Source organism: Lissotriton vulgaris, chromosome 1_1 (genome assembly GCF_964263255.1).
Source record: "Lissotriton vulgaris chromosome 1_1, aLisVul1.2, whole genome shotgun sequence".
NCBI classification, from domain to species: Eukaryota; Metazoa; Chordata; class Amphibia; order Caudata; family Salamandridae; genus Lissotriton; species Lissotriton vulgaris.
This window is the reverse complement of record NC_141685.1, coordinates 1,778,222,927-1,778,246,390: the sequence shown is the minus strand read 5'-3', so window position 1 is coordinate 1,778,246,390 and position 23,464 is coordinate 1,778,222,927. Positions and strand designations below refer to the sequence as shown.

Here is a 23,464-nt window from a genome sequence, read left to right as displayed (position 1 = left end):
CAAAACAACAGTCCCCCATTATTTCCATGGGCAACTGTGTACGCCTAACCAACGGTGAGCTTGATTGGTATCACTCTGCCCTGTGTGGGAGCTAATTTTCTTGACCTAAGGCATCCTGAGGTGAGGAAAACCACAAAGGTTCAGCACCAAACACTGTGCAGTCCTAGCGGTTGTTGCTTATTCTGCTTAGGTCTCTGGCTGCCTCTGGATCTGCCGCCGTAAGTTAAGTCATTCACGTTTCTAATAAACCTTCAGCATAAATTTCTCCAACTAGTCATTTTACTTGTGCTTTTTAGGTCTTGGCTAGTGTAGGCTGCGCACATGCGCAGTCTCGCCATTGAGACTTAATGACTCTGAGCAGCGAGGGTAAACCCCGCCCCTCTTCTCCATTGGCTGGCCTCCTAAACGGTGGCCAGCCATTGGAGAAGAGGTTTCAGTGTCATCATTTTCTCGCTCTAAGCCCCGTCTTTTTCGGATTGGGGGGCATGTTTTTTGTTTTGTTCTACTCGTGAGGTTGTCAGTCAAAAACACACCCCCAATCGCAAAAGGACGGGCTTAGATTGAAAGAAGAACCATTTGTCTGTAAGCCCCGTCCTTTTCAGACTGGGGTGTGTGTTTTTGATCATTTACATCCTAGAAAACATGCCCCCCCAATCTGAAAAGGATGGGGATTATAGACAAATGGCGAGCGCTCGAGCGCTTGTTGTAAGGGTGACTGTGAATTAGCAAAGAGAGCGCGAGAGAGTGAGTGAGTGTGTGTGTGTGTTTTCTAATGTTTCAAGAAGTCTGCAGGTATGCTGTCAATGAACCATGACAGTCACAAAAGAACCTCCGGCTTCCGTCCATAATTTGATGCTGTTCCCGGATGCAGGGTGGGTGGGGCCCAGGGTGGGTAGGCCCAGCCCAGCCCATGGCTCTCGCTACTTCCTTCTATTTTTCTGTCATTGCAGCTTGTGTGGGGTGAGATGAGGCAAAACGGTTAAGCCTGCTCGCCCCCTCTGGCAGTGTGGAACATGATCCCTGCCTCCCACAACAGGTTTGTTTGGTTTCCTGAGTGTGCTGGGCACACAGCACACCTTTGCAGTGCCCCGCCCTCGTGCCGCACACCTGGGGATGCGCAGACATGGCTACGGCCGCTCTCGGACGCTTCCGGATGGCTCTCTTGTTTGCGGTTCTGATGGACCTGGTCGGGGTGGCCTCCCTCCTGGTGGGCATCTTTGTCCAGCTGCAGATCAACCACCGGGGGGACTTTGGCGACTTGCTGATCTACACCAGCGCCATTCTGGTGTTCCTGAGCCTCATTGGCTGGATCTTCAGGTACACGGGCAATATCGAGATTTCCCTGGAGGAGCTGGAGCAAGACTATGTCGTCAAAGGGGGCACACTCGCCCACCTGGCCCGCAAGATCTCCCGCCGCCTCTCTCGCCGCAGTGGCAAGCCAGGGGGAGTTGGAAGGAAGAAGGGAGGGCCTCACAGGGGTATCGGAGGCATGGCCGTGGTGGGGGAGGACAGCCTGCAGCTGCCATGCATCAAGGAGCCGCCCTCAGAAGAGGAGGCTTCCCGAGAGGGTCCCTGGCCTGACCTATTGGTGTAAGTCGAAGGCTTTGCCCCACTGCTGGCAACAACAGAGTTAATTTTGATGGGTGAAAGTCAGTCCGATCGATAGCCACGGTAGGTGGTTTAAGGACAGACTATAAACCCTTGCAATAACTCCTGACGGGTAGGATGATAATGTTAAAATGTAGTGAGTTTGTACAATTTGGGCCCACACTTGCCCATCTTATTTATGCTCTAAATACACACAAGCCCTGTGTGGTGTCAGACTGTATTTACCCTTCCACACCCAATTATGTAGTCCGACTGTTTTAAAGTTACATTAATCAAGACTAGAACTCCCAGAATGCATTGGGGTGTAAATAAATACATGAATGGGTGTGAAAGATGGGGGGTGCTTCCTCTGACCTGGAGTACTGGCTAACCACTCACAAGACTAGGGTGCGCCCCACCGCCTGTTGAGTTAGAATCGAAAGTCACAGGTGTTTACTCATTCGGCCACTGCATGCGTGCAATGCCCTGGGGGGAACCTCGCTGACTCCTTACTGTGGAGATTGTAATAGGCTGGGATCACAAGCGGTGAGATTACACCTCGGCTCAACCGCCGATGCCGGGTGTGATCCTAGAAGCGTCAAATGCTAGTCTACCCGATAAGCATCTTCAATAGGAAGAAATGGGAGCAACATTAAATCCAAGCACTGACAGAGTTGCTCAAAAATATCTTTAAACTGCGGGCATAACCGACGCTGTCAACCGTTTCATCTAGATTGCTTTATTGTTGGTATTTTTTTTTCTGTTCGGATTTTCTGTTTAATATTCAGTAAAACATCAATTTTTACATTTGAATAGAATTAAAAAAAAATACATTTCTATCTTGTGGAACTTTTCAACTAAAACGTAACAGGCAAACGAGCGCCTTCTGCACCCACTTCCCATTCAAGGAGCACTAGAAATAAAACAACAATGTATTTTCCCAAAAATTAACATACAGCACGGTTATTCTGAAACTATGCTACAATTATGGGTGAATCATCACCAGGAGTATCTATGTCTGGTTCGCACGGGCCCTGGGGCGTGGAGGGGGTGCTGGGGAAAGTAGGCCCTAGCACTGGGTGCCTGTCAGGTTTCTTGAAGTCTCCACTCCCCATATTGATTGCACGGAGTATAAATTTAAAAAAACAGTGGTAAATATTGTCCCTCGCAGTGTATGTGCCCGCACACACAGGTCGCGATTCTGGTGGCCCCTCACCTTGGTGGCAGGGCTGCTGGTAGGACCTACCACTTCCAACAGGCAGCTCATCTCCATAGTTGAGAGCTCCCTGGGGGACCTCCCCTGGCTGCCCAACTCTGGTCAGCCATCGGGGCGCTGAGCCTCCAGCTCTCTTCTCTTCCAGGAGACCCGGCACACAGCATCTATGCCACACACAGGCCCGCCGTGAGTAAAGGGGCACTCCGCAACATGCGTGAGCAGCTGGCTCCGATCCACTCAGGCTTGAGCTCACCTTCTCACAGCCACACTAGGTCTCCACAGTTCAATCAGACTTGTTCTCGCTTATTTAGAATAAACTTTGGCCACGCGTCAGAGAAACAAGGACATCTCTGGATGACCTTATAAGAGGATGTAAGCCTGAGTATGGGCAGCACACTAGTCACACTGTAGGACATGTCCCAAAATGATATCGCTCATCTGTCTAAAGTGTGGGCTGAGAGCACAAACCTAGTGGGAGCTTAAGAGTGCCCGGTCTGACTGGCAAAAATTAGACCCTGAATGAAAACAAATGGCGTCGCATTGCAGTCATGAGACTACCTATTGCAATTTAATACCCTAAACGCCTGCTGCACCCTGAAGGTGCTGCAGTAGCAACAGCCCCCCTTGGTTTACTAGTAGCAAAAGAAGTAGAAAGGCCCAACAGGATGAAATCCAAGATGGTGCCTATGGCTTTGACTATAAATATGTCATTGACCTCAACAGATTCTATAAAAACAAGCCTTTCCAATCACCTCTCTAGCTGGACAAAGAGCACGGTCTTAATAATTTACATACAAAAGACACACTGGCGATGTGACTGTAGGGAGTACATCAGCATAAGGGCCCAATTTCTGTTTCAATATGGCTCTGTGTGTGTGGCTCTGTGTGTGTTGCTCTGTGTGTGTGTCTCTGTGTGTGTGTGTATGTGTGTGTGTGGCTGTGTGTGTGTGTGTGGCTCTGTGTGTGTGTGGCTCTGTGTGTATGTGGCTCGCTCTGTGTGTGGCTCTGAGTGTGTGTATGGGTCTGTGTGTGTGGTTCTGTGTGTGTGTGGGTCTGTGTGTTTGTGTGTGGCATTTGCGAGAGATTAAGCTATTGGCATTGTAAATGACAATGCCATTTATTTATCTGTTTTCAAAACAAACACATAAATAAACAAATTGTCATTACAATGCCAATAGCTCTAACTTTTGCAAAGGCGACACCGTTGCATTGTAAATGCTTGTTTATTAAGTTGCATGCATGTCTTCACTTTATTCAGTGTGCGTCTGGCTATGGGAGATCTATAAAATGTCCATATAAAGCTATGTCTTGGCAGGTGTGCCCCTAGGCAAGCAGCTGAGGCGAGCTCATGTGATTCTCTATGCATTGGTTATATTCCTATTCTTATTAAAGATATGTTAAGCTCCATTAACATAAAACAGACACACTGAAATCTCTTGTCAAAAGCTATTTTTTTCTGCTTTGAGTTCAGCAAACTTCTGTTTCAAATCCAACAGCAAAGAAACATAGCTTGAGGGGGAGCGAACGAATCTGGAAATGAATCTGTAGATGTTTGAAGTGGCTGCCACTCAAGAGAGCGGCAGGGTGTATTATTAGAAAGTAAAAGCTGTTCTAAACACATATGCTACTCAAAACTACAATACACGAGCAGGAACAGAACAGATGCTCGAGGCATATGAGCAAACCACATGCGCTAATATAATTGAACGCTTCGGAGTTTGCTGCAGTTAAAAGTGCCTTGAGCTTTCCTAAGACTTTTGACCACCTCTTCTCGGTAAACATCCACACCGTCAGGGGAGCGCGCAGGTAGTCTCTGTTGCATTGCCTCTTGCTGTTGTGTAGTGTGTATCCAGGAGAACAAAAGCCCTAGGCTTGTCTCGGCAGCCTTTCCAGTTTGTTGATGCAATTTGATTACATTATTTTTCTTAATTTAACACCTGTGTGAAAATATTGCTTCTCATGATACTCATCCTATGCCAAAAAATAATCTACCGTAACTATAGAAACCTATGAGACAGACAAGCTATACTGAGGGCGTACATTTTAACGGTAAAACCAGAGCATCAAAAGTCATTCTAAAAATCGAGAGCAAATGGATCTAGGGTTATACAGAAAAAACTGTGGCTGGCACATCACCAATAACTAATTTTCAAAAATTAGACAATCGATTGTGGAATAGTAGTTTTTTTATTGCTTTATAAATGTGTCGAATCCACTGAAAATGTCAGTGAACTGCTAGAAAGACTTTTGTCCAAATTCATCCAGGTAAGGCCACATGTCAAGCAAATAACAGAAGATAATGGGGCACATGCTTCAAGGTAGGCTTTTGCGATTCCTTAATTGCGATTATTAAGGAATCGCAATTATGGAATTGCAAATGACTATGCATGTAGGAATCGCTAAAAATAGCGATTTCTACATATTCCTTAACTGCGACTCACAAATTGCGAGTCACAATTAAGGAATGGCATCCCATTCATTCCTGTGTGCTTTTAGGCCCATAGGAATGAATGGGAATTGCATGCGCAATTTGCGAGTACCCAATAGGTACAGTAACACAGCAAGGTAGGACCCCATGGGAGACCAGTGGGTATATATACATCATGTCTTGCAGACAGAGGAGATCGTAACTTCCTGGCTGACACACTGACCAGAGACGCTGAGGTTCCTGCATGCAGACACTTCAACTAGCAGTGGCATAACATTGCTCGCGGGGTGTTCAACTCGAGACCAGGACGGGTCCCATATTCTCTCCTTTCTCAGGTAATGTGGTTGACTAGACCTTAGAGAGACTATTCTCTCCCCGATAAGAGGAGATTCTAGTGGCACTGTGAGCTAGCTAATCCAAACAGGCTAACATATCTGGTGTAGGTGCTCGGAACAAGTCTGCCACCAAACCCACAGTTTATGTTATCCGAATGCGCAGATCCTGTATAGGATATATAGGAACTATACAACACTCTTTTAAGTGAGTAATTTGCATCTACTCGTAGGTACACCTAAGCTAATTGGCATAAAAAGAAAAAAAAGAGACATGACTTTAAGGTAATTGTAGTGGTAAATCGTTTGGGCACATAGCCAAGTCATTCTTGCTTTCTTCAGGAGAAATGGTCATCCTACTATTTAAGTGTCCATAGCAGGGCGTTTCACCTGTCGGTAGCTCTCTGTAGTGCTTTAAGTCTAACTACTCTACTTGCAGTTGTCATGAAAAAAGGTGAAACTATAAGCGCAGTTAATGGTACTCAACTTAGCTATCTTGTAAGGATGACTATCTAAACTGGACTTGTTAGACTTTGAACTTGAATGAATAAATGAGTTATTGTATTAAGGATAATAAAACAACTGTGTAATAACAAGTCCATTTCACCAACATAAAACACGAATTAAAATTCCAGGGTTTAGGATCAGCAGACATTTTTACAAACACTTTGGCTTAAAAGACAGTAAGCTTATTGCTTGAAAATCTAAAAACAGAACTTGTTTGTATCTTCCCAACAATAAACAAAGGCTTCATATACTTTTTCCATAAATCAAGAAGTGCCAGACATATACATACAATGTGCTCAACTGTTTAGTGCTTGTTATGATAAAGTTGGCAAGCTTTTGAGGCTAGAGTTCAAGTTCCATCTGCTCTCACATTCAAGCAAAATCGTAAGTATTTGAGTTAACAGGAGGGTGCCAAGGTCAATGAAAGGTACCCTTGAATTTCATGAAAGTAAGAGTCCATGGTGTAGTCTGAGAATTTGCATGATTTAATGTGCCCAGACCTGCTAGTTAGCGGTGGTATCAAGCTTTTCCGAAGTTGCTGAGGTAATGCTGCTAATATCTGTGGAGGCGGTAGATGATTTCTTGTTATAATCTTCTTAATTGAGGTTAGACCCAGCAAAGAATTGGAAGTCTCAGCATATCTCACTTCGTCTTCAATAAGTTATGTTCGAGGCTCCTCTGTCAAAGCTAAACTTTCACAGATGCAATTTAACTTGGTCACGTGTTGCTGATTTATCAGAGGTGGTAGGTAAGTACAAGGCTAAGGGCCTTATTATGACTTTGGCGGTCTTCACCTGGGGCCGCCACTGCCACAGTACCAGGAAGACCGCCAAGTCCATGGTGAGCCCACCCACCGGATTATGACTTGAATCCAGAGAGGGCGGGTGGTGCTGCAGCAGTCTCTCACAGGAGAGCCTAACAAACATGTGAGAGCCTGCAGCTCATTCCTGCATGGTTAGGCATGCACCATGCTGTGCATGTCAGACACTGCAGGAAGAATGGTGCAATTCCAGGGGGGCTCAATATGTGCCCCCCGCATGCACTCCCAGGCCCATAATCTGCCAAGGGCCCGGTTAGGGTCCCCTTACTTGCATGTCCGCCACCCTTTTCATGACGAGATCCCCGCCATGAAAAGGGTGGTGGATATGCAGGTCGGAATATGCTTGGAGGTGCTAGCCTTAGCACTGCCAGCATAATCAGTTCATTGTCAGACCGCCGCTGCAGTGGGATCCTTGATCCAGGTGAAGATGGTGATACTGTGGTGGTCCCATCCCCACACATGTATTAGAAAGACGGGTGCTGGTGGTCGGACTACCATCGCGAGTATGGTGGTCCCAGGACCACCATACTCATAATAAGGCCCTAAGTCTTGTCTTTGGTGTTGAGTGCTGCATGCTTAAATATTTTTTCTCAATATTATACATTTTATTAAGGGTATTCACTGTGGTGTCATCAAAAGCAACCGCACCATACAATACCATTGGTATCATATTCAGGTTGATTATACCGAGTGCTTGCCTCATTGCTCTTGTGCCATAGTTGCTAGCAAACCTCTTTACTGATTTGGTGATGAGAGATTTCTTCTGCATGGTTTTATGCGCACAGATAGACCAAAATAGATTATTATGAATGTTTACCCCAAAGTAGTTGTCCCATTGATGAACCACTTCATACCTTCCCTGGGCTTCTCAAAAATCATTCTTTTTGTTTTATCAAGGTTTACCCTTAAATCATTGGTATAGCTAAGCTCTTTCAACTTAATTAGATGCCTAGGAGTTAGTGAGAGTAGTATGATGTCATTAGCATAGTCTAAGTAAGGAATAAGTTGCTTTGCTAGTTTTGGAGCAAGTCCACTAAAGTGGTCAAATATGAAGTTAAATCAGATACATATTAAGAAAAAAGAAGAGGTGCCAAAATGCAACCTTGCTTTAGGCCATAATTTGTGGACATACTTGTGGGAAAGCATGCTGTTTCTAATTTGATTTGGAGCCAGGTGTTTTCATGCAAAAAAACAATGAAGAAGTAGTAATGTCTGACTGATGCCGCAGTTGGGTAATTTTTCCCATAAATTTGATCTATTCACCCGATGAAAAGCTGATGAGTAATCAATGAAGCATGTGTATAGACTTAAGCCCCTTTGTAATGTTTTCTCAACAAGAAACTTTTAAGTTATCTGTCGTTGATCGATTTTGCCTATATCCAGATTGGTGTTGGGCAAGAGACTGCCCAAGCATAGAGCACATTCAATAGATATTTGTGAAATAGCAGTGTTATGAGGCAACATTTATTTAGGATTAGCTCTTTTTTGTGAATCAGCGGTACAATGGCACCTTACCAGGGTGAAGGAATTTGGTGAAATGCAAAAACATCTGTAAAATGTGTACACAAAAGAGATGCCCACAGATTGGGATCGAAAATGTTCACGGCAATTGGAATTCTATTTGGGCCAGCAGCTTTTGATGGGTGTTTTATTCTGATAAGCTGTTTTATTTCGACTCTAAAAATCTGTAAGTTGTTAAATATAAATATATATATATATATATATATACATATATATATATATATACATATATATATATATATATCAAGTCAAACAAGCTTGCCTGCGAAGGATTGAGCCCCAAACAGGTGAGTTCTTTGCCACAAATCTTTAATGTGAATTACAGCGAGGAGGGTGCTCAGCGTCACAGAAGGAGTAACGTCCAGTGTTGCCTGACGCGTTTCGTGTGTAAACACTTCTTCAAAGGCACCGGATGCAGAGGCACAGGCACGGCGATTTTCGGCACCATATTTTAATGTTCAACCACCTGGGCGTGCCCACCCCTGTGGCCTAATGGATGATGTAGTGCCGGTATTCCTAACAGTGAGGTGCCGTGTCGTTGTTGCCAATTTTCAAATAGTAAAACCCCAGTGGGTTTGTGATGTTGAGCTTGGGTCCCCGCTGCAACGTGCTTTTCACAAAAATCGGCTCCTGTTCCAAATGCCTTAACAGAAAAATCTGTACAATAATGAATTCCTTTAGTGAGCTTCCTAAGTTAACCACTCAATTGAATTAATCGAAATTACCACTCTGGTAATCTATACATCACATAGTTTTTATACAAAACCTGACACAAACCAAGGATTTATTTTGAAAGAACACAGGAGTTTTAATGATTTACTCCATTTCAATTCACTGTTTTTATATACATTTTTACAATTTATATACAATTGCAACTTAACGGTAAAAAGAAGAGCAACGCAGCTTCTAAAGTAGTGCAAGAAAAAAGAAAGAAAAGAACGTGATTGTGGTGACGAAAGGGTGCAAGCCTCAGAAGATAGTGACACGTGAAAAAAGGGGGTTTATTTACAAATACAGCGATACTTAGTATTCAGCTGTTCTCACAGAAAGAGCCACAATTAATTACTATTGTATTTTATACATTTATACAGTCAAGCAATGACATGTATAATGATTTTCAAAAGTGGTCCTATCTGAAATGAAAAGAAAGGCGTCGACGTTTTTGTAAATAAACCCCCTTTTTTCACGTGTCACTATCTTCTGAGGCTTGCACCCTTTCGTCACCACAATCACGTTCTTTTCTTTCTTTTTTCTTGCACTACTTTAGAAGCTGCGTTGCTCTTCTTTTTACCGTTAAGTTGCAATTGTATATAAATTGTAAAAATGTATATAAAAACAGTGAATTGAAATGGAGTAAATCATTAAAACTCCTGTGTTCTTTCAAAATAAATCCTTGGTTTGTGTCAGGTTTTGTATAAAAACTATGTGATGTATAGATTACCAGAGTGGTAATTTCGATTAATTCAATTGAGTGGTTAACTTAGGAAGCTCACTAAAGGAATTCATTATTGTACAGATTTTTCTGTTAAGGATTTTTTTGGTTGGGACCATTGTTTTCAATATAACGTCATTTACCCAGGTCCCTGAACCTTATTGGGTTACCCCATTTTCATAATGGCCTGTTCCAAATGCGGCAGCGTTGTAGGGCGCTGCAGCTGGTGTGCTGAAAGCACATGGGCTCGTTCTGCGGCTCAGGCAGAGCCGCATAAATCAAGTCAAACAAGTTTGCCTGCGAAGGATTGAGCCCCAAACAGGTGAGTTCTTTGCCACAAATCTTTAATGTGAATTACAGCGAGGAGGCTGCTCAGCGTCACGGAAGGAGTAACGTCCCGTGTTGCCCGACGCGTTTCGTGTGTAAACACTTCTTCAAAGGCACCGGATACAGAGGCACAGGCACGGCGATTTTCGGCACCATATTTTAATGTTCAACCCCGCCCACCTGGGCGTGGCCACCACTGTGGCCTGATGGATGATGTAGTGCCGGTATTCCTAACAGTGAGGTGCTGTGTCGTTGTTGCCAATTTTCAAATAGTAAAACCCCAGTGGGTTTGTGATGTTGAGCTTGGGTCCCCGCTGCAACGTGCTTTTCACAAAAATCGGCTCCTGTTTCAAATGCGGCAGCGTTGTAGGGCGCTGCAGCTGGTGTGCTGAAAGCACATGGGCTCGTTCCGCGGCTCAGGCAAAGCCGCATAAATCAAGTCAAACAAGTTTGCCAGCGAAGGATTGAGCCCTAAACAGGTGAGTTCTTTGCCACAAATCTTTAATGTGAATTACAGCGAGGAGGCTGCTCAGCGTCACGGAAGGAGTAACGTCCAGTGTTGCCCGACGCGTTTCGTGTGTAAACACTTCTTCAAAGGCACCGGATACAGAGGCACAGGCACGGCGATTTTCGGTACCATATTTTAATGTTCAACCCCGCCCACCTGGGCGTGGCCACCCCTGTGGCCTGATGGATGATGTAGTGCCGGTGTTCCTAACAGTGAGGTGCCGTGTCGTTGTTGCCAATTTTCAAATAGTAAAACCCCAGTGGGTTTGTGATGTTGAGCTTGGGTCCCCGCTGCAACGTGCTTTTCACAAAAATCAGCTCCTGTTCCAAATGCGGCAGCGTTGTAGGGCGCTGCAGCTGGTGTGCTGAAAGCACATGGGCTCGTTCCGCGGCACCATATATATATATGCCAAGGTGTATTGAAGAATGAGTGGGTGTGTAAGTGTCTGGATGAAGGATTTAGTATGTGCGTGACTGACTGTATAAGAGAATGATTAAATGTGTCTTACTGAATGTATGGGTTAGTGACTACACTGTCTGAATGTGTGTATCAGTATGTCTGTTGTTGTGTAAGCTGCTGCATGTGTTGGTCAGTAGTACATGAGTGTCTTTAAGGGTTATTGATTGGTTTCCTGAGTATTTGTATGAGAGACTGAGCGTCTGTGTGGCTGGGTGGGAGTTGTGTGACTGTGCATAGATGTGAGCGGTTGATTAACTGGGTGTATAGGTTCAAGAGTGCATGTGGAAACAGCTGTATGGGCGGGTGAGTGTGGGTATGGGTGTGTTGGTGAGAGATTGGATGTCTCAATGGTACATGTCCAAGTAACTACATATGTAAAAGGCAGTGTATGTGAGACTTGGAGTATAGAAATGACTTGAGAGTCAGTGACTGTGAGAGTGGCTGTATGGATGAGTGTGTACTTGTATCAGTGATTGTATAAGAGAGTAAGTATGTGCTAGTAAATGTTTGAATGAGTGAGGTGGTGTGTGTATAACTGTATAGGTGAGGAAATGGGAGTGTGATTGATACTTTGCATGACTGACTAGGTGTGGCAGAGTGTGAGTGTCTGTATAGGTGTATGAGTGCATATGATCGTGTTGTATTGATGAGTAACTGTATGTATGAGTGATTGTATGGGTCAATGAGTGTATGTGTGTGTAGCCCTAAGAATCAGTGAGTGGGTATGTAGTAACTGGTACTGGTGTGTCTATGGTTTCAAAAATGGTAGTCTGTATTTGAGAATGGGTGTATCAAAGGTTATATTAGAGTGTGAGGAGGTGCATCGTATTATCACGTGGATGATGTCATCAGTGATGTCATTTGAGATGTCATCAGTGATGTCACTGACCATGTCATGAATGATGTAATATGTGACGTCATCAGCAGTGCATTGCGGGGGGCACGAGATATAATTAGCTGAACTAACTATGTGGAGTAGTGTGGCTCACTGGTTAGAGGCGGCAGACCCAGAAGCAGAGGACGGCCCGGGACCAGGGTTCAATTCCCGACGCGGCAGGGTGTTTGGGTCAATGTCAACGGGCTCGATAAATCTCGCCTCGGTTTCCCTCTAACCATGGGTTCCACTCAGCAACTCTGGGCAATAGCTTGCTTAATCTCTACAAACGGCCCCATCAACGCTGGGGATGCCTGGCTACACCTTGGGGGTGCCCAATATGGACCATCTCACAGGGAAAGCCAGGACGGGTTCCCCAGCGTTATACAGCGTCAGGAAACCTACGGGTAGCAGTGCGCTTTACAAGCTCAAATACATTCACATTTACATAACGGGGGAACTTTAATGGTTTTGTACGAGTGAAATGTCCAACTAACTATAACGCCCCTGAAACCTATAGATTTGTCAGTGAATTTCTAAGTTTTTTTTAAATGCTAATTTCTAACTATACTGTGCCTGAAACCTATGTTTTTTTCAGTGAATTTCAATGTTTTTTTAAATGCTAATTTCTAACTATAACGTGCCTGAAACCTATGGTTGTTTCAGTTAATTTCAATGGTTTTTTTAATGCTAATTTCTAACTATGCCTACAAAGGTCGGACATGTGAAGAAAGAGGAAAAAAAGCGCAGCATGAAGCAAGACGAATGCAGAAAGAGGCAACAGAAGTCCAGAAAGATGAAGAAAAGTGCAGGAAGAAGCAAGAGAAGTGCAGAAAGAACCAAGAGAGGAGCAGAAAGTCCTCCTGTGCCCCCAACGTTTTAGTGACAGGTAGTGGTGGTAACTGACTGACTAACCAGGACCAGAACAAGTGCTTATTCTAAAAGACACTTAGAATACAGTGAAAACACCTACATACACTAGGGAACACTATGCATTGGGGTACCCCTGTAATGAGCATGACCTCCACCAACCTCTACGAAGGAATGAAAGCTGCCGCTGAGTGGATGAAGAACAGCCGACTGAAGCTAAACTCGGAAAAGACAGAAGTCCTCATCCTTGGATCCACCCCCGCAGCCTGGGAGGACTCCTGGTGGCCGACCGCACTGGGAACAGCTCCAACACCCACTGACCACACACGCAACCCAGGGTTCATCCTCGACTCCACCCTATCCATGATAAAGCAGGTCAACGCTGTCTCATCCTCCTGATTCAGCACCCTCTGCATGCTCCGCAAGATCTACAGGTGGATCCCCACCGAAACTAAAAGAACGGTCACCCATGCCCTCGTCAGCAGCACGTTAGACTACGCAGGAGCCTCTGCCAAACTCCAACGACTTCAATGCACTCAGAACGCCTCTGCACTCCTGATCCTTGACATCCCTCGCCACAGCCACATCACACCCTACCTGAGAGACCTGCAATGGCTCTCTGTCAACAAGATGATCACCTTCAAGCTCCTCACCCACGCACACAAGGCACTCCACAACACTGGACCAGCATACCTCAACTGACGACTCTGCTCCTACACCCCCTACCACCAGCTTCGCTCTCCGGTGACCTCGCCCTCGCCACAGTTCCCCGCTTCCAAAGAGCGACCTCTGTCAGAAGATCGTTCGCTCACCTCACCGCCAAGACCTGGAACACCCCCCATCCCACTACGACAGACCCAAGACCTGCTGACCTTCAGAACACTCCTCAAGAACTGGCTTTTCGAGCAGTAGCAGAATTCCCTTTTCCTCCCCAGCGCCTTGAGACCCTCACGGGTAAGTAGTGCGCTTTACAAATGCTCTGATTGATTGATTGGTTGATTGTATTTGCCATGAGTTAGTGCCTGGGTCATTGCATGAGTACATGGGTAGTGACTGGAGGATTAGATACTGCAAGGAGAGTACCTAGTGAATTTATAAGTGCCTGGATTTTGGCGGAGTGTTTGAATAAGTACATGATGCTCGCTGGGGGATTGTAGGAGTGCATGGGTAGTGACAGAGGAATTTCTGGAGGGCATGGGCACTGCTCAGGGTATTGTAGCAGTGCATGAGTTAGTGCATAGGTCATTGCATGAGTTCATGGGCAGTGATTTGATGAGAGTGTGTCAAGGAGAGTGCATGGTAAATTTATAAGTGCTTGGGTTTTGGTGGAGTGATTGCATAAGTACACACATGTCCCGTCAGGCCCCGCCCCCTCCCTTCACCACTGTGCAAACACACCACCTGGTGGGTTTTATTTTTGAGGATTAATTCCCCTTGAATCCTGAGGGTTCCTGGGGACCAACTACCCCACCATGTACCTCCAGTAAGCCCATCCCCCTTTTTACAACTGTCAGCAACACAACCCTTTGACGCTTACCGGACATACCTGGTGGGCTAGTTGGCCCCCACCCTCAGGTTTCAAGGGGACCTAATTCCCCAAATTAAAATGGCATGTGTCACAGGGTGTGTTTGCACAATTGTCACATCAGGCCACGCCCCCTCCCTGCACCACTGTGTAAATTCACCCCTTGGTGCGTTGTAAATTGGGGGATTAAGTCCCCAGGAGTCCTGAGGGTCCCTGAGGGCCAACTATCCCACCAGCTACCTACAGTAAGCGCCACAGAACTGCGTTGCAGAGTGGTGTAAAAAGGGGGCGTGACCTTGGACCACCTCTCTGCAAGGCAGCTCCCTGGCACTTACTAGAGTTACCTGGTGGGCCAGTTGGCCCCAGGTACCCTCAGAATTCAAGGGGGCTTAATCCCCCAACTTTAAACGGGCTACGGGCTACGGGCTACGGGCCAAGGGCGCGTTTGCACAGTGGTGCAGGCCTGATATGACAAGAGTACACATGCGCCCTGTGGTGCATTGGCCATAATTTTATTTACTATATTAAAAAATGGAGGAATTGAGTTACGTGGCCCCCCTCCTAAGGCCTCTATTAGCCCTGGGGACCCTTAGTATTCAAGGGAAAATCCCCCACCTACAACGCGCAGGGGGCGAGTTTGCGGAGTGCTGCAAAGAGGGGGCGGGGCCTAGACCCAATGCAGGATTTTTTATGTATTTAATTTTTAATAAAGGGGGGCTGTGACGGCCCCCTCCTTTTAAATTATTTGAGGCCCTGGGGACCCCATCCCCGATAGCCTGCTTTAAAAAACAAAACAAAAAAATAGGAAGGGGGCCCTGCGGCCCCCCTCCTGAGGCCAATTTCGGTCCCAGGGACCCCATCCCCCAGGCCATGGCCATCATTTTATTTATTTAATATATTAAAAAATGTAGGACGGGGCTGCGTGGCCCCCCTCCTAAGACATCTATTAACCCCGGGACCCCATCCCCTGGGGCATGGCCATAATTTTATTTATTTAATATATTTAAAAATGTAGGAGGGGGATGCATGGCCCCCCACCCCCTCTAAGACCTCCATTAGCCCTGGGGACCCCATCCTCCGGGGCTGTGCCTCTTTTCTTCATGATATTGAGGGAGGGGGGCCACATGGCCCCCTCCCAGGCCACTTATGGCCCCGGGGACCCCATCCCCCGGGGCTTAGCCTTTTCATTGGGGACTGTGGGGGGACCCCAATTCCCGCCCGGTCCTGCCGGCTCACTGCCTCCTGCGGGAGCCGGCATTACTTTTTCACACGGGTAGCTGCTGACATGCAGTTCCCCTTGTGGACAAGCAAAGTGGTTTGGATAATAAACATATTCAATTTACTCCATCATAAGTTACAATGGAAGAGTCCCCCACAACATGCAGTCTTTATGTGTAAATTATCCATAGTGAGCTACCAAATGAGTTCCTTCCCCTAATATAGCAATAATCCTGGGACCATATTAAAATAAATACAAAAAGACATTCAAAAATAAAAAAGTTGTACAAATTATGTAATTCTTTGGATGGAACAGCAACCCTTGTGCTGCCTCTACAGAGCTGACATTGGCCTTTGCAGCCAGTGGCACTGAGTAAATCGGGCCAGACAGATGAAGAGAACATGATTAAGGCCCTGAATTGTCATGTAGTTCCTACTAATCCATAGGGTCTGCATGTTTGTTGACCAACATAAACTGAGGGCTTGGTGTCTAGACTGATCCTGGACACCCCCACAGGATTTGTTGGCCTATAGACCAGCTAGCTCACAGTGCCACCTTCAGCGCCCTAACCCTATCAGGAAGCAGAGGATTTCTGTCAACCACTAAACATAACAATCCTGATCCCTCAGGGATAGTGAAAACAGTAGAGAACCTTTTGCTCAGTTACTCATGCTCACTTATTCTCAGAGAGGTATATAGAGAATACAGAGTGGGACATTTTCAATAGGTTTACTATTGAACCAACGTCATTCTTGTATAAAATATGTGTGCTGCAATGATTAATAGATAGAAGCAGATAAACGTGATTACAAACACCAAAAGTGCAAATAGTATATATAGGTCTAACATGGTGCTACAGCAGTCTATACATGCATGCTTATAAAACAAGCCAGTAAACGAGCGCACTCCTACTATGCAAAACCTACTTTAAGTGTACCTAGATTGTGTGTAGGTGTGGAGCCAAGGATCTCCCCTAGGGGCAATCTAATGCCATTACCTAATGGGATAGAATGAAGGACCCCTACTTGGTAACAAACTGTACTGCCCTCACGACATGTCAGACTGCTGCATGGTAAAGTCTCAGCATGCAGGGACCTTTGGTGTCAGCTGAAGTGCCTCCTCCACCAATCTATCGGTATACTCATCTTTTATAAAGAAAACAGCCTTGCGATGTGCATATGGATTAGAGATGTTATGGATACACAGATAGCCCAGTCACCCAATGGATGAAGATAGAGATGACATTTGTAAATAGGGCCTGATTACAATGTTGATCCAAAAGGCTCTGTACGGGATTCGGATTTTTCTAAACCGCGTCAGAATCCATCGTAATTGGCCGGTCAGAAACATTTCCAACTGACCGATTATGATGCAAATGTAACCGTTGGGTCATTCCGAATCGGTTCCGACAGGCAATCAGGAACTCAGAGTCAGTCGGAGCTGAATCGTACTGGTCAATGGACCACATTTCCGACCGGCATAATATGATATCGGATTCAGACAGCCTTTCCTAACCAGTCTGTCTGATATGAAAAGGCTGTCCAAAACTGACTTTTGGGGCCTTTACCATCCCCCCTTCATCTTGAGGCCTCCGGTTGGGGTCTGTGAGGGTACCCAAGGGACCCCCCTGTAGAACCATGGACAGTGTGACAGGCACCATGGGGTGCCTGCCACAGGTTGCAAGGTTTCCGAAACCACCCTTTTTTCAATGGGCACTAATCCAACATTGTTGTTCTAGCAAATATGTGCAGAAGTTCACGTCTGAAAGTTACTGTGAGGACATTGTAAGAAATAAGCTACTTCGCTACATGGGACTAACCCGGGAATATAACAGAATCCCCAATTCACACATGTTACATTCTTGCCAAGTTTTCACGGAAGATGACTAATATGCCTTTAGATCATTTAACAGGAGCAATTTCATACAGAATAAAGTCAGAACATGGCGAGTGCCATGGTCCAAATTCCAGGCCAGGTACTTCTGGGCTACCTTAGGATGGCAAGACTGGGTTTCACCTCCAGCCTTTTCTTCATTATACAGCATGTGTGATCTCTCTGGTAACTTACAACACTATCAGTACTTTCTATAAGGGTTTTAAGTTCTACTTGAGAGAGGGAAATCACAAGCTATTCTTGTAAATCAAAGTAATTCAATACCAAAGTGAAATCATGATAAAAAGTGCGAATCAAATATTTCATATTTCAAAAAGACCCTTTCAGATTTTTTTTTACTGTTTTTAAGCCAACACCCCCACTGAATCACAATTGCTAATCATGGCACATAGGAGCTAGTCAGACTAAATTCCAACCTCATTGACGGGGTTGAGACAGACGAGTTAAAATTACATAATTCACGTAAAATCTGCCCTTCTGTTTTCTTGAGGGAATCCCATTTAATCACATTGATAGATTCTATATTACATAGTTATGTAGGTGGGACTTTCAGTTTGAAAACAGAGAGCATCTGCATGAAATGCCTTCCCCCCAATTCACACATGTTACATTCTTGCCAAGTTTTCACGGAAGATGACTAATATGCCTTTAGATCATTTAACGGGAGCAATTTCATACAGAATAAAGTCAGAACATGGCGAGTGCCATGGTCCAAATTCCAGGCCAGGTACTTCTGGGCTACCTTAGGATGGCAAGACTGGGTTTCACCTCCAGCCTTTTCTTCATTATACAACATGTGTGATCTCTCTGGTAACTTACAACACTATCAGTACTTTCTATAAGGGTTTTAAGTTCTACTTGAGAGAGGGAAATCACAAGCTATTCTTGCAAATCAAAGTAATTCAATACCAAAGTGAAATCATGAGAGAAAGTGGGAATCAAATATTTCATATTTCAAAAAGACCCTTTCAGATTTTTTTTTACTGTTTTCAAGCCAACACCCCCACTGAATCACACTTGCTAATCATGGCACATAGGAGCTAGTCAGACTGAATTCCAACCTCATTGACGGGGTTGAGACAGACAAGTTAAAATTACATAATTCACGTAAAATCTGCCCTTCTGTTTTCTTGAGGGAATCCAATTTAATCACATTGATAGATTCTATATTACATAGTTATGTAGGTGGGACTTTCAGTTTGAAAACAGAGAGCATCTGCATGAAATGCCTTCCCCCCAATTGCAATATGAAAGGCATGGATGTAACACGTTTTCATGCAAAGAGGCTTTAGACTGAGGAATTGTGTACAGTGTGCGCTTTATCTTGTGTATTGTCAGTTACAACTTTTCCGAAGTACTGTTATGAATTTACAATCTCCAGTTTATCTGAACCAATGTCTCAGACATAATTAGTAATCTTCCCAAACGTTCTGCTTTTCAAAATCAGGAATTCGCTCTTAGAGACAATGATATACATAAATGTGCATGTGGCAGATCTGTAATTTCCTGTTTCATGCCCAATGATTTGCCAAAACAGCTTTTATCTTAACCGTATTATGCAGCTCCAGTCAAGCAGTTTTTCTCACTTTTTGTTGTATATGTTTTAGTTAAGCCCAATAATTCTTTTTTTGTTGCTGTTTTTATTCTAAAAATCATGGTCTTGGATTTGCTGTGTTATTTGTAGACTTCTTAAGACTCTTCAATGTTTAATTTTCGCTATCCGGATTAATCTCTCTTTACTACTAAGTCTAGAATGAACTTTTTAAGTATCTTTCAAAGAGATTAAATAGAAGATTTGGCTTAATATTTGTTTCCATTCAGAGAACAGATCCGTACGTCCTGCTATGGATTTCTGGAACATTATGATAAAATCTTGATCACCCAATTGAAAGAATTTGTATTAATATATGTCATTCAACTTTTTAGATCTCTGACACCTGATGAGAAAAAGGGGATCCCCCTCATTATAACATGTGCAGGTGAGTTGCAAGAATAGCCTCAGTGGATGATGATGACTTTCTTCCCTACAGATGATTGTGATTTGAAAGCTTTTGCACAAATAAAAAGAGTGATAATGCAGTAGGGTGAAGCCAAGTATGCTGTTGGTCAGTGCAGTGAGAAATAAAGGTTTTGCGGTGAACCCTCTGTTAAGAGTGCCAAATTCAAAATCCTTAAAGAAACTTTAAAGGTATCTACTTTTTGGTTGCCAGTCCTGGCTTCACAAACAGACAGAGGAGAGCTGAAAATTAGATCTGGTAAGTCATATCGGGCTGGGTTACTTTTATCAGTTGAAAGGAGATTGGCATTAAAGTCTCCAGTAATTACTAATGTAGATTCCAAGAAGTGATAGAGAATTTAATTGATATCGTCTAGAGTTGAACGTAATTTAGACTTACTCTGCACTTATGTTGGAGGGAAATAAATATTGATTAGTAACTCTTGATTTTAGATTTTCTCCCTAAAAGCATTGGCAGCAAGTAAGTTGATTCTACCAGAATTACTGTGGTCTTGATTCCCAGACTGTTGTATCCATTGTTAGTAGCCCCCCGCTAGGCCGCCCCATTGTGTTCTTGTTTACAGGAACTTGAAAAGCACAGATGTTTTCTAAGGTGAACGACTGAACAGGCCATGTCTCCTGTAAATAAATAATTTGAAAAGGTTCAAAAAAGTCCAGTAATTAGAATCCTGCTATGAAGACTTTGAACTTGTAGCCGCAGATTGCACACTGATCTTTGAAGTGGTGCAAAAGAACCTGAGCTATCTTACTAGGGTGTAAGGTTCTGACCGGAGCATCATAACTTAGTATATAGTGAAGATTAGCCAAACCAGCTTTTCAAAGAATTTGGTAAGCATATGTTTCAGTGTACTGGCAAGCACTACCTTGCCCAACAAATAGTAAGAATTGCCACACGTTTAATCTTGAAGAGTGACAAAAAGATTGGACATAGAAGAAAAAGGAAGAGGCGGGTTTAAAAAGAAAAACATGCTTCTAGAATTTTTTGTTACTTCTTAACAGCAAGGAGATGCAGAAAGCAAAACCATTAAGGTGAAAGAAACAGACTTTCATTCACATGATTATTGAGAGAGATCTGAAAAATAATGTTATTGGCCCTATTTGTGGTCTCCTTTTTATAATCCTCAGAATACTTAGTACGGTACCCGTAATGTGCCAAGATTAACCAAGAAGATACCAGTCACTCTGGGATTAAACAAGTTTTTAAACTGGACAATGAGCAAGTATAGTTAATATGTAAAAAGGTTTGTGCCAGCTGAACCATTGAATACCTTAGCTTCTTATTTATTTTAGCACTGTTAATAACTGACTGAGCACTCATTCGTGGCTAGGCAGAACTAGAAACAACAAGAAGCCCTGTAAAAATGCTCACCTTAGTCTGCTCCCTTCCTTTTCCCATTCAGATATTTTCTTGCCTGTTGCAAAAATCCTGTGGGACTGGAGACACAGGCAGGGGCCCCTGACTTCAAAACCAGTTTCTAATGACCTCAACCTCACAGGGAAATGTCTGATGGAATAAATGGCCAATCCGGCACAAACACTGGCACAATGGTGCAGCTTTTCGGTATCTGATTTTTGCTTCTCTACAGTTTTCAAATTAAATATAAACCAAGTGATAGGATTCTTTCTGAAAGAGATGGAATGGTTGATGTAATAATAAAGCAAAATGACTAGCTTTCTGCTACAAATATATACATATATATATATATATATACACTTATATATATATATATATATATATATATATATATATATATATATATATATATATATTCAAAAACATTTGGCAGTTGCTGGCATGCAATCCAACTGCCAGTGGTGTTGAACAGGTCATATTTCCACGACCATCGTCTTATATACTAATATAGAGCGGCACACGAGAAGCAGCTCTTCTCTTTTTACCAATTTATTTAAGGCAATTTGAAGTGTATCTAAACGTTTCAGCTGTCAACAGCAGCCTTGATTACAAGCTTTTTTAAAACATTTTTTTAAAACTGTTGGAGAAAGAGGAGGACGGATTGTAAACAACTGAAGAAACGGGGATAGTCGAACGGGGATACAAATAGCAGATGTGCTGAGTTTTTAATAGACCAATTTATGTGTCTTATTTGTTCTCCCTTATGCCATTGTAATTGTTTCGTAGTCATTTTCTTTGGTTTTCATATTGTGGATCATTATTACTTGTCATGATGTATACATGCTTTTAAACAAATCAATGTCCTTGTATATAAAATACAAGTGTGCAAGAAAATAATTACCACACAAATCCCATTCAAGTATTTAGCCCCTCTGCCTATTCACACAACCCCCCCCACATATAATATATCACTTTATTAGCTCATGTTAAAATTGTGAATTGCGACACAACCAATGACATAGTTTGTTTTTAGAAAGTTACTTTTACCCTCCCTGCTCTGCCACTCACAAATACCTCTTTGCCAGTGTGTCATGCCTGTATGTCTCCATGTGTCTATTTGTTTTCTTTTCATGCCCAGAAACTTGCCTGTCTATTGTGTGGTCAACGAAGCCAGTCTGCTCTGCTGAAGTTACTGCCTCACGGAATGAGCTGTGTTTCAAATATTATCATTTTATCCACCCTCTGAAATATACACAGCAGAAATTAACACCAACATTTCCACGAGACCTTTCCTGTTGTATGCATAATAACACAGTTAAATCAGAGAAGATGACACCACCAAGAGTGACAAAAAATGGGGAGGGGCCTTGGGGTTAGTGGTATATGAACAACCCTGAGATCACTGAGAGTGACAAATGGAGCCACTAACACTTTTATGATTTCTTATAATCCATCTAATGAAGATTTATTCCTCTAAAAGTGTCTCAAGAGGCTACTAATGATTCTATAGATCTTTTGATTACAGGGGCTCTATGCTGCATTTTCACTGCTGTGCTCTACTAAACGTGGACTGGTTTATTTATGGTACAATTTTTATTAATCTACAATACTTATTCAATGAAAAAAGAGCTGAGGTTGCACTGAACTACTCGTAAGAGAAGAGCCATTTTTATGTCATCTCATGTTTCTGTTCTAGACACTATACTTGATGAGGTGAGGGGTCTAAAATCCTTCATCACTGCCATAAATGAAAAACTCCAGCAAATCGAAGATAGATGGATTACCATGGAAGCTAAAATGTTTGACATGGAGCAACATATAAGTGATCAACAAGACGCCACTACCAAGATTCCTGATCTGGAACAATAAATTCAAAAGCTCAAATTTCATACAGTATCATGGAGATAGGCTTTGCCTTCACACTGTGTTAAGTTAGCATGAGCTTATTAGAAGTTTAAACGCCATTTTACCTTTCTGCTGCTTCTGCACACGGCACATATTGTTATTAAAGCTTTTAGCCTAGTAGAATATTTTGCTTCACACGAGAATAATACGTTTGACTATAATATCAGCTTTGCTTGGTAAGCTGTGTCTGAACAGTGAGTGTTGAGGCCTTCAAGTTTATTTCAACACAGTGATTGTTGTTCAGTCTGATCAGCGCACGGTCTAGACATAACACATATGCAGCTGTAGCCAACTCTGGCTTTTGTCACGTTTAATAATGCACTACGCAGAGAATGCACACACACACACTTGATGAATATTTGCATGCAGAGAGTTGGTGTGGAAAATGATGTGATCCCTTTCTACTAAGACCAGAGGTATGGGGCCGCCCTGCTAAAACCCTTCTTTAGATATAATATAATATACTAGCAAGGGAGGGTAAGACATAGGTGTAATTTAGCCTTCTTCCCTTTAGCATTTTACCACGCTTTCTCCCTGATAACCTTGTTGCTTATAATATGTTTGCTTGTATTAGCTAAGATACTGCGCCTGGGAACACGGCATTAGAAATAAATATTTCAAACTTGCACGTGTCCTCATTTTCTCCTCGTTCTGGACTGGTATGTTAGTA

The 23,464-nt window shown here is 43.5% G+C and overlaps 2 protein-coding genes across 3 annotated transcripts in view; one reads left to right on the top strand and one right to left on the bottom strand.

The window, feature by feature from the left end:
* Positions 1 to 23,464, bottom strand: part of PPM1H (protein phosphatase, Mg2+/Mn2+ dependent 1H) — a 654,208-nt gene that overhangs the window by 512,164 nt on the left and 118,580 nt on the right. The gene's annotated exons all lie outside the window — the stretch shown is intronic.
* On the top strand, positions 1,124 to 22,758 carry LOC147751203 (uncharacterized). The gene is made up of 3 exons (XM_086952406.1): positions 1,124 to 1,590; positions 19,445 to 19,497; positions 22,586 to 22,758. Exons 1-3 carry the CDS (start codon positions 1,124 to 1,126, stop codon positions 22,756 to 22,758), a joined length of 693 nt encoding a protein of 230 aa, XP_086808532.1.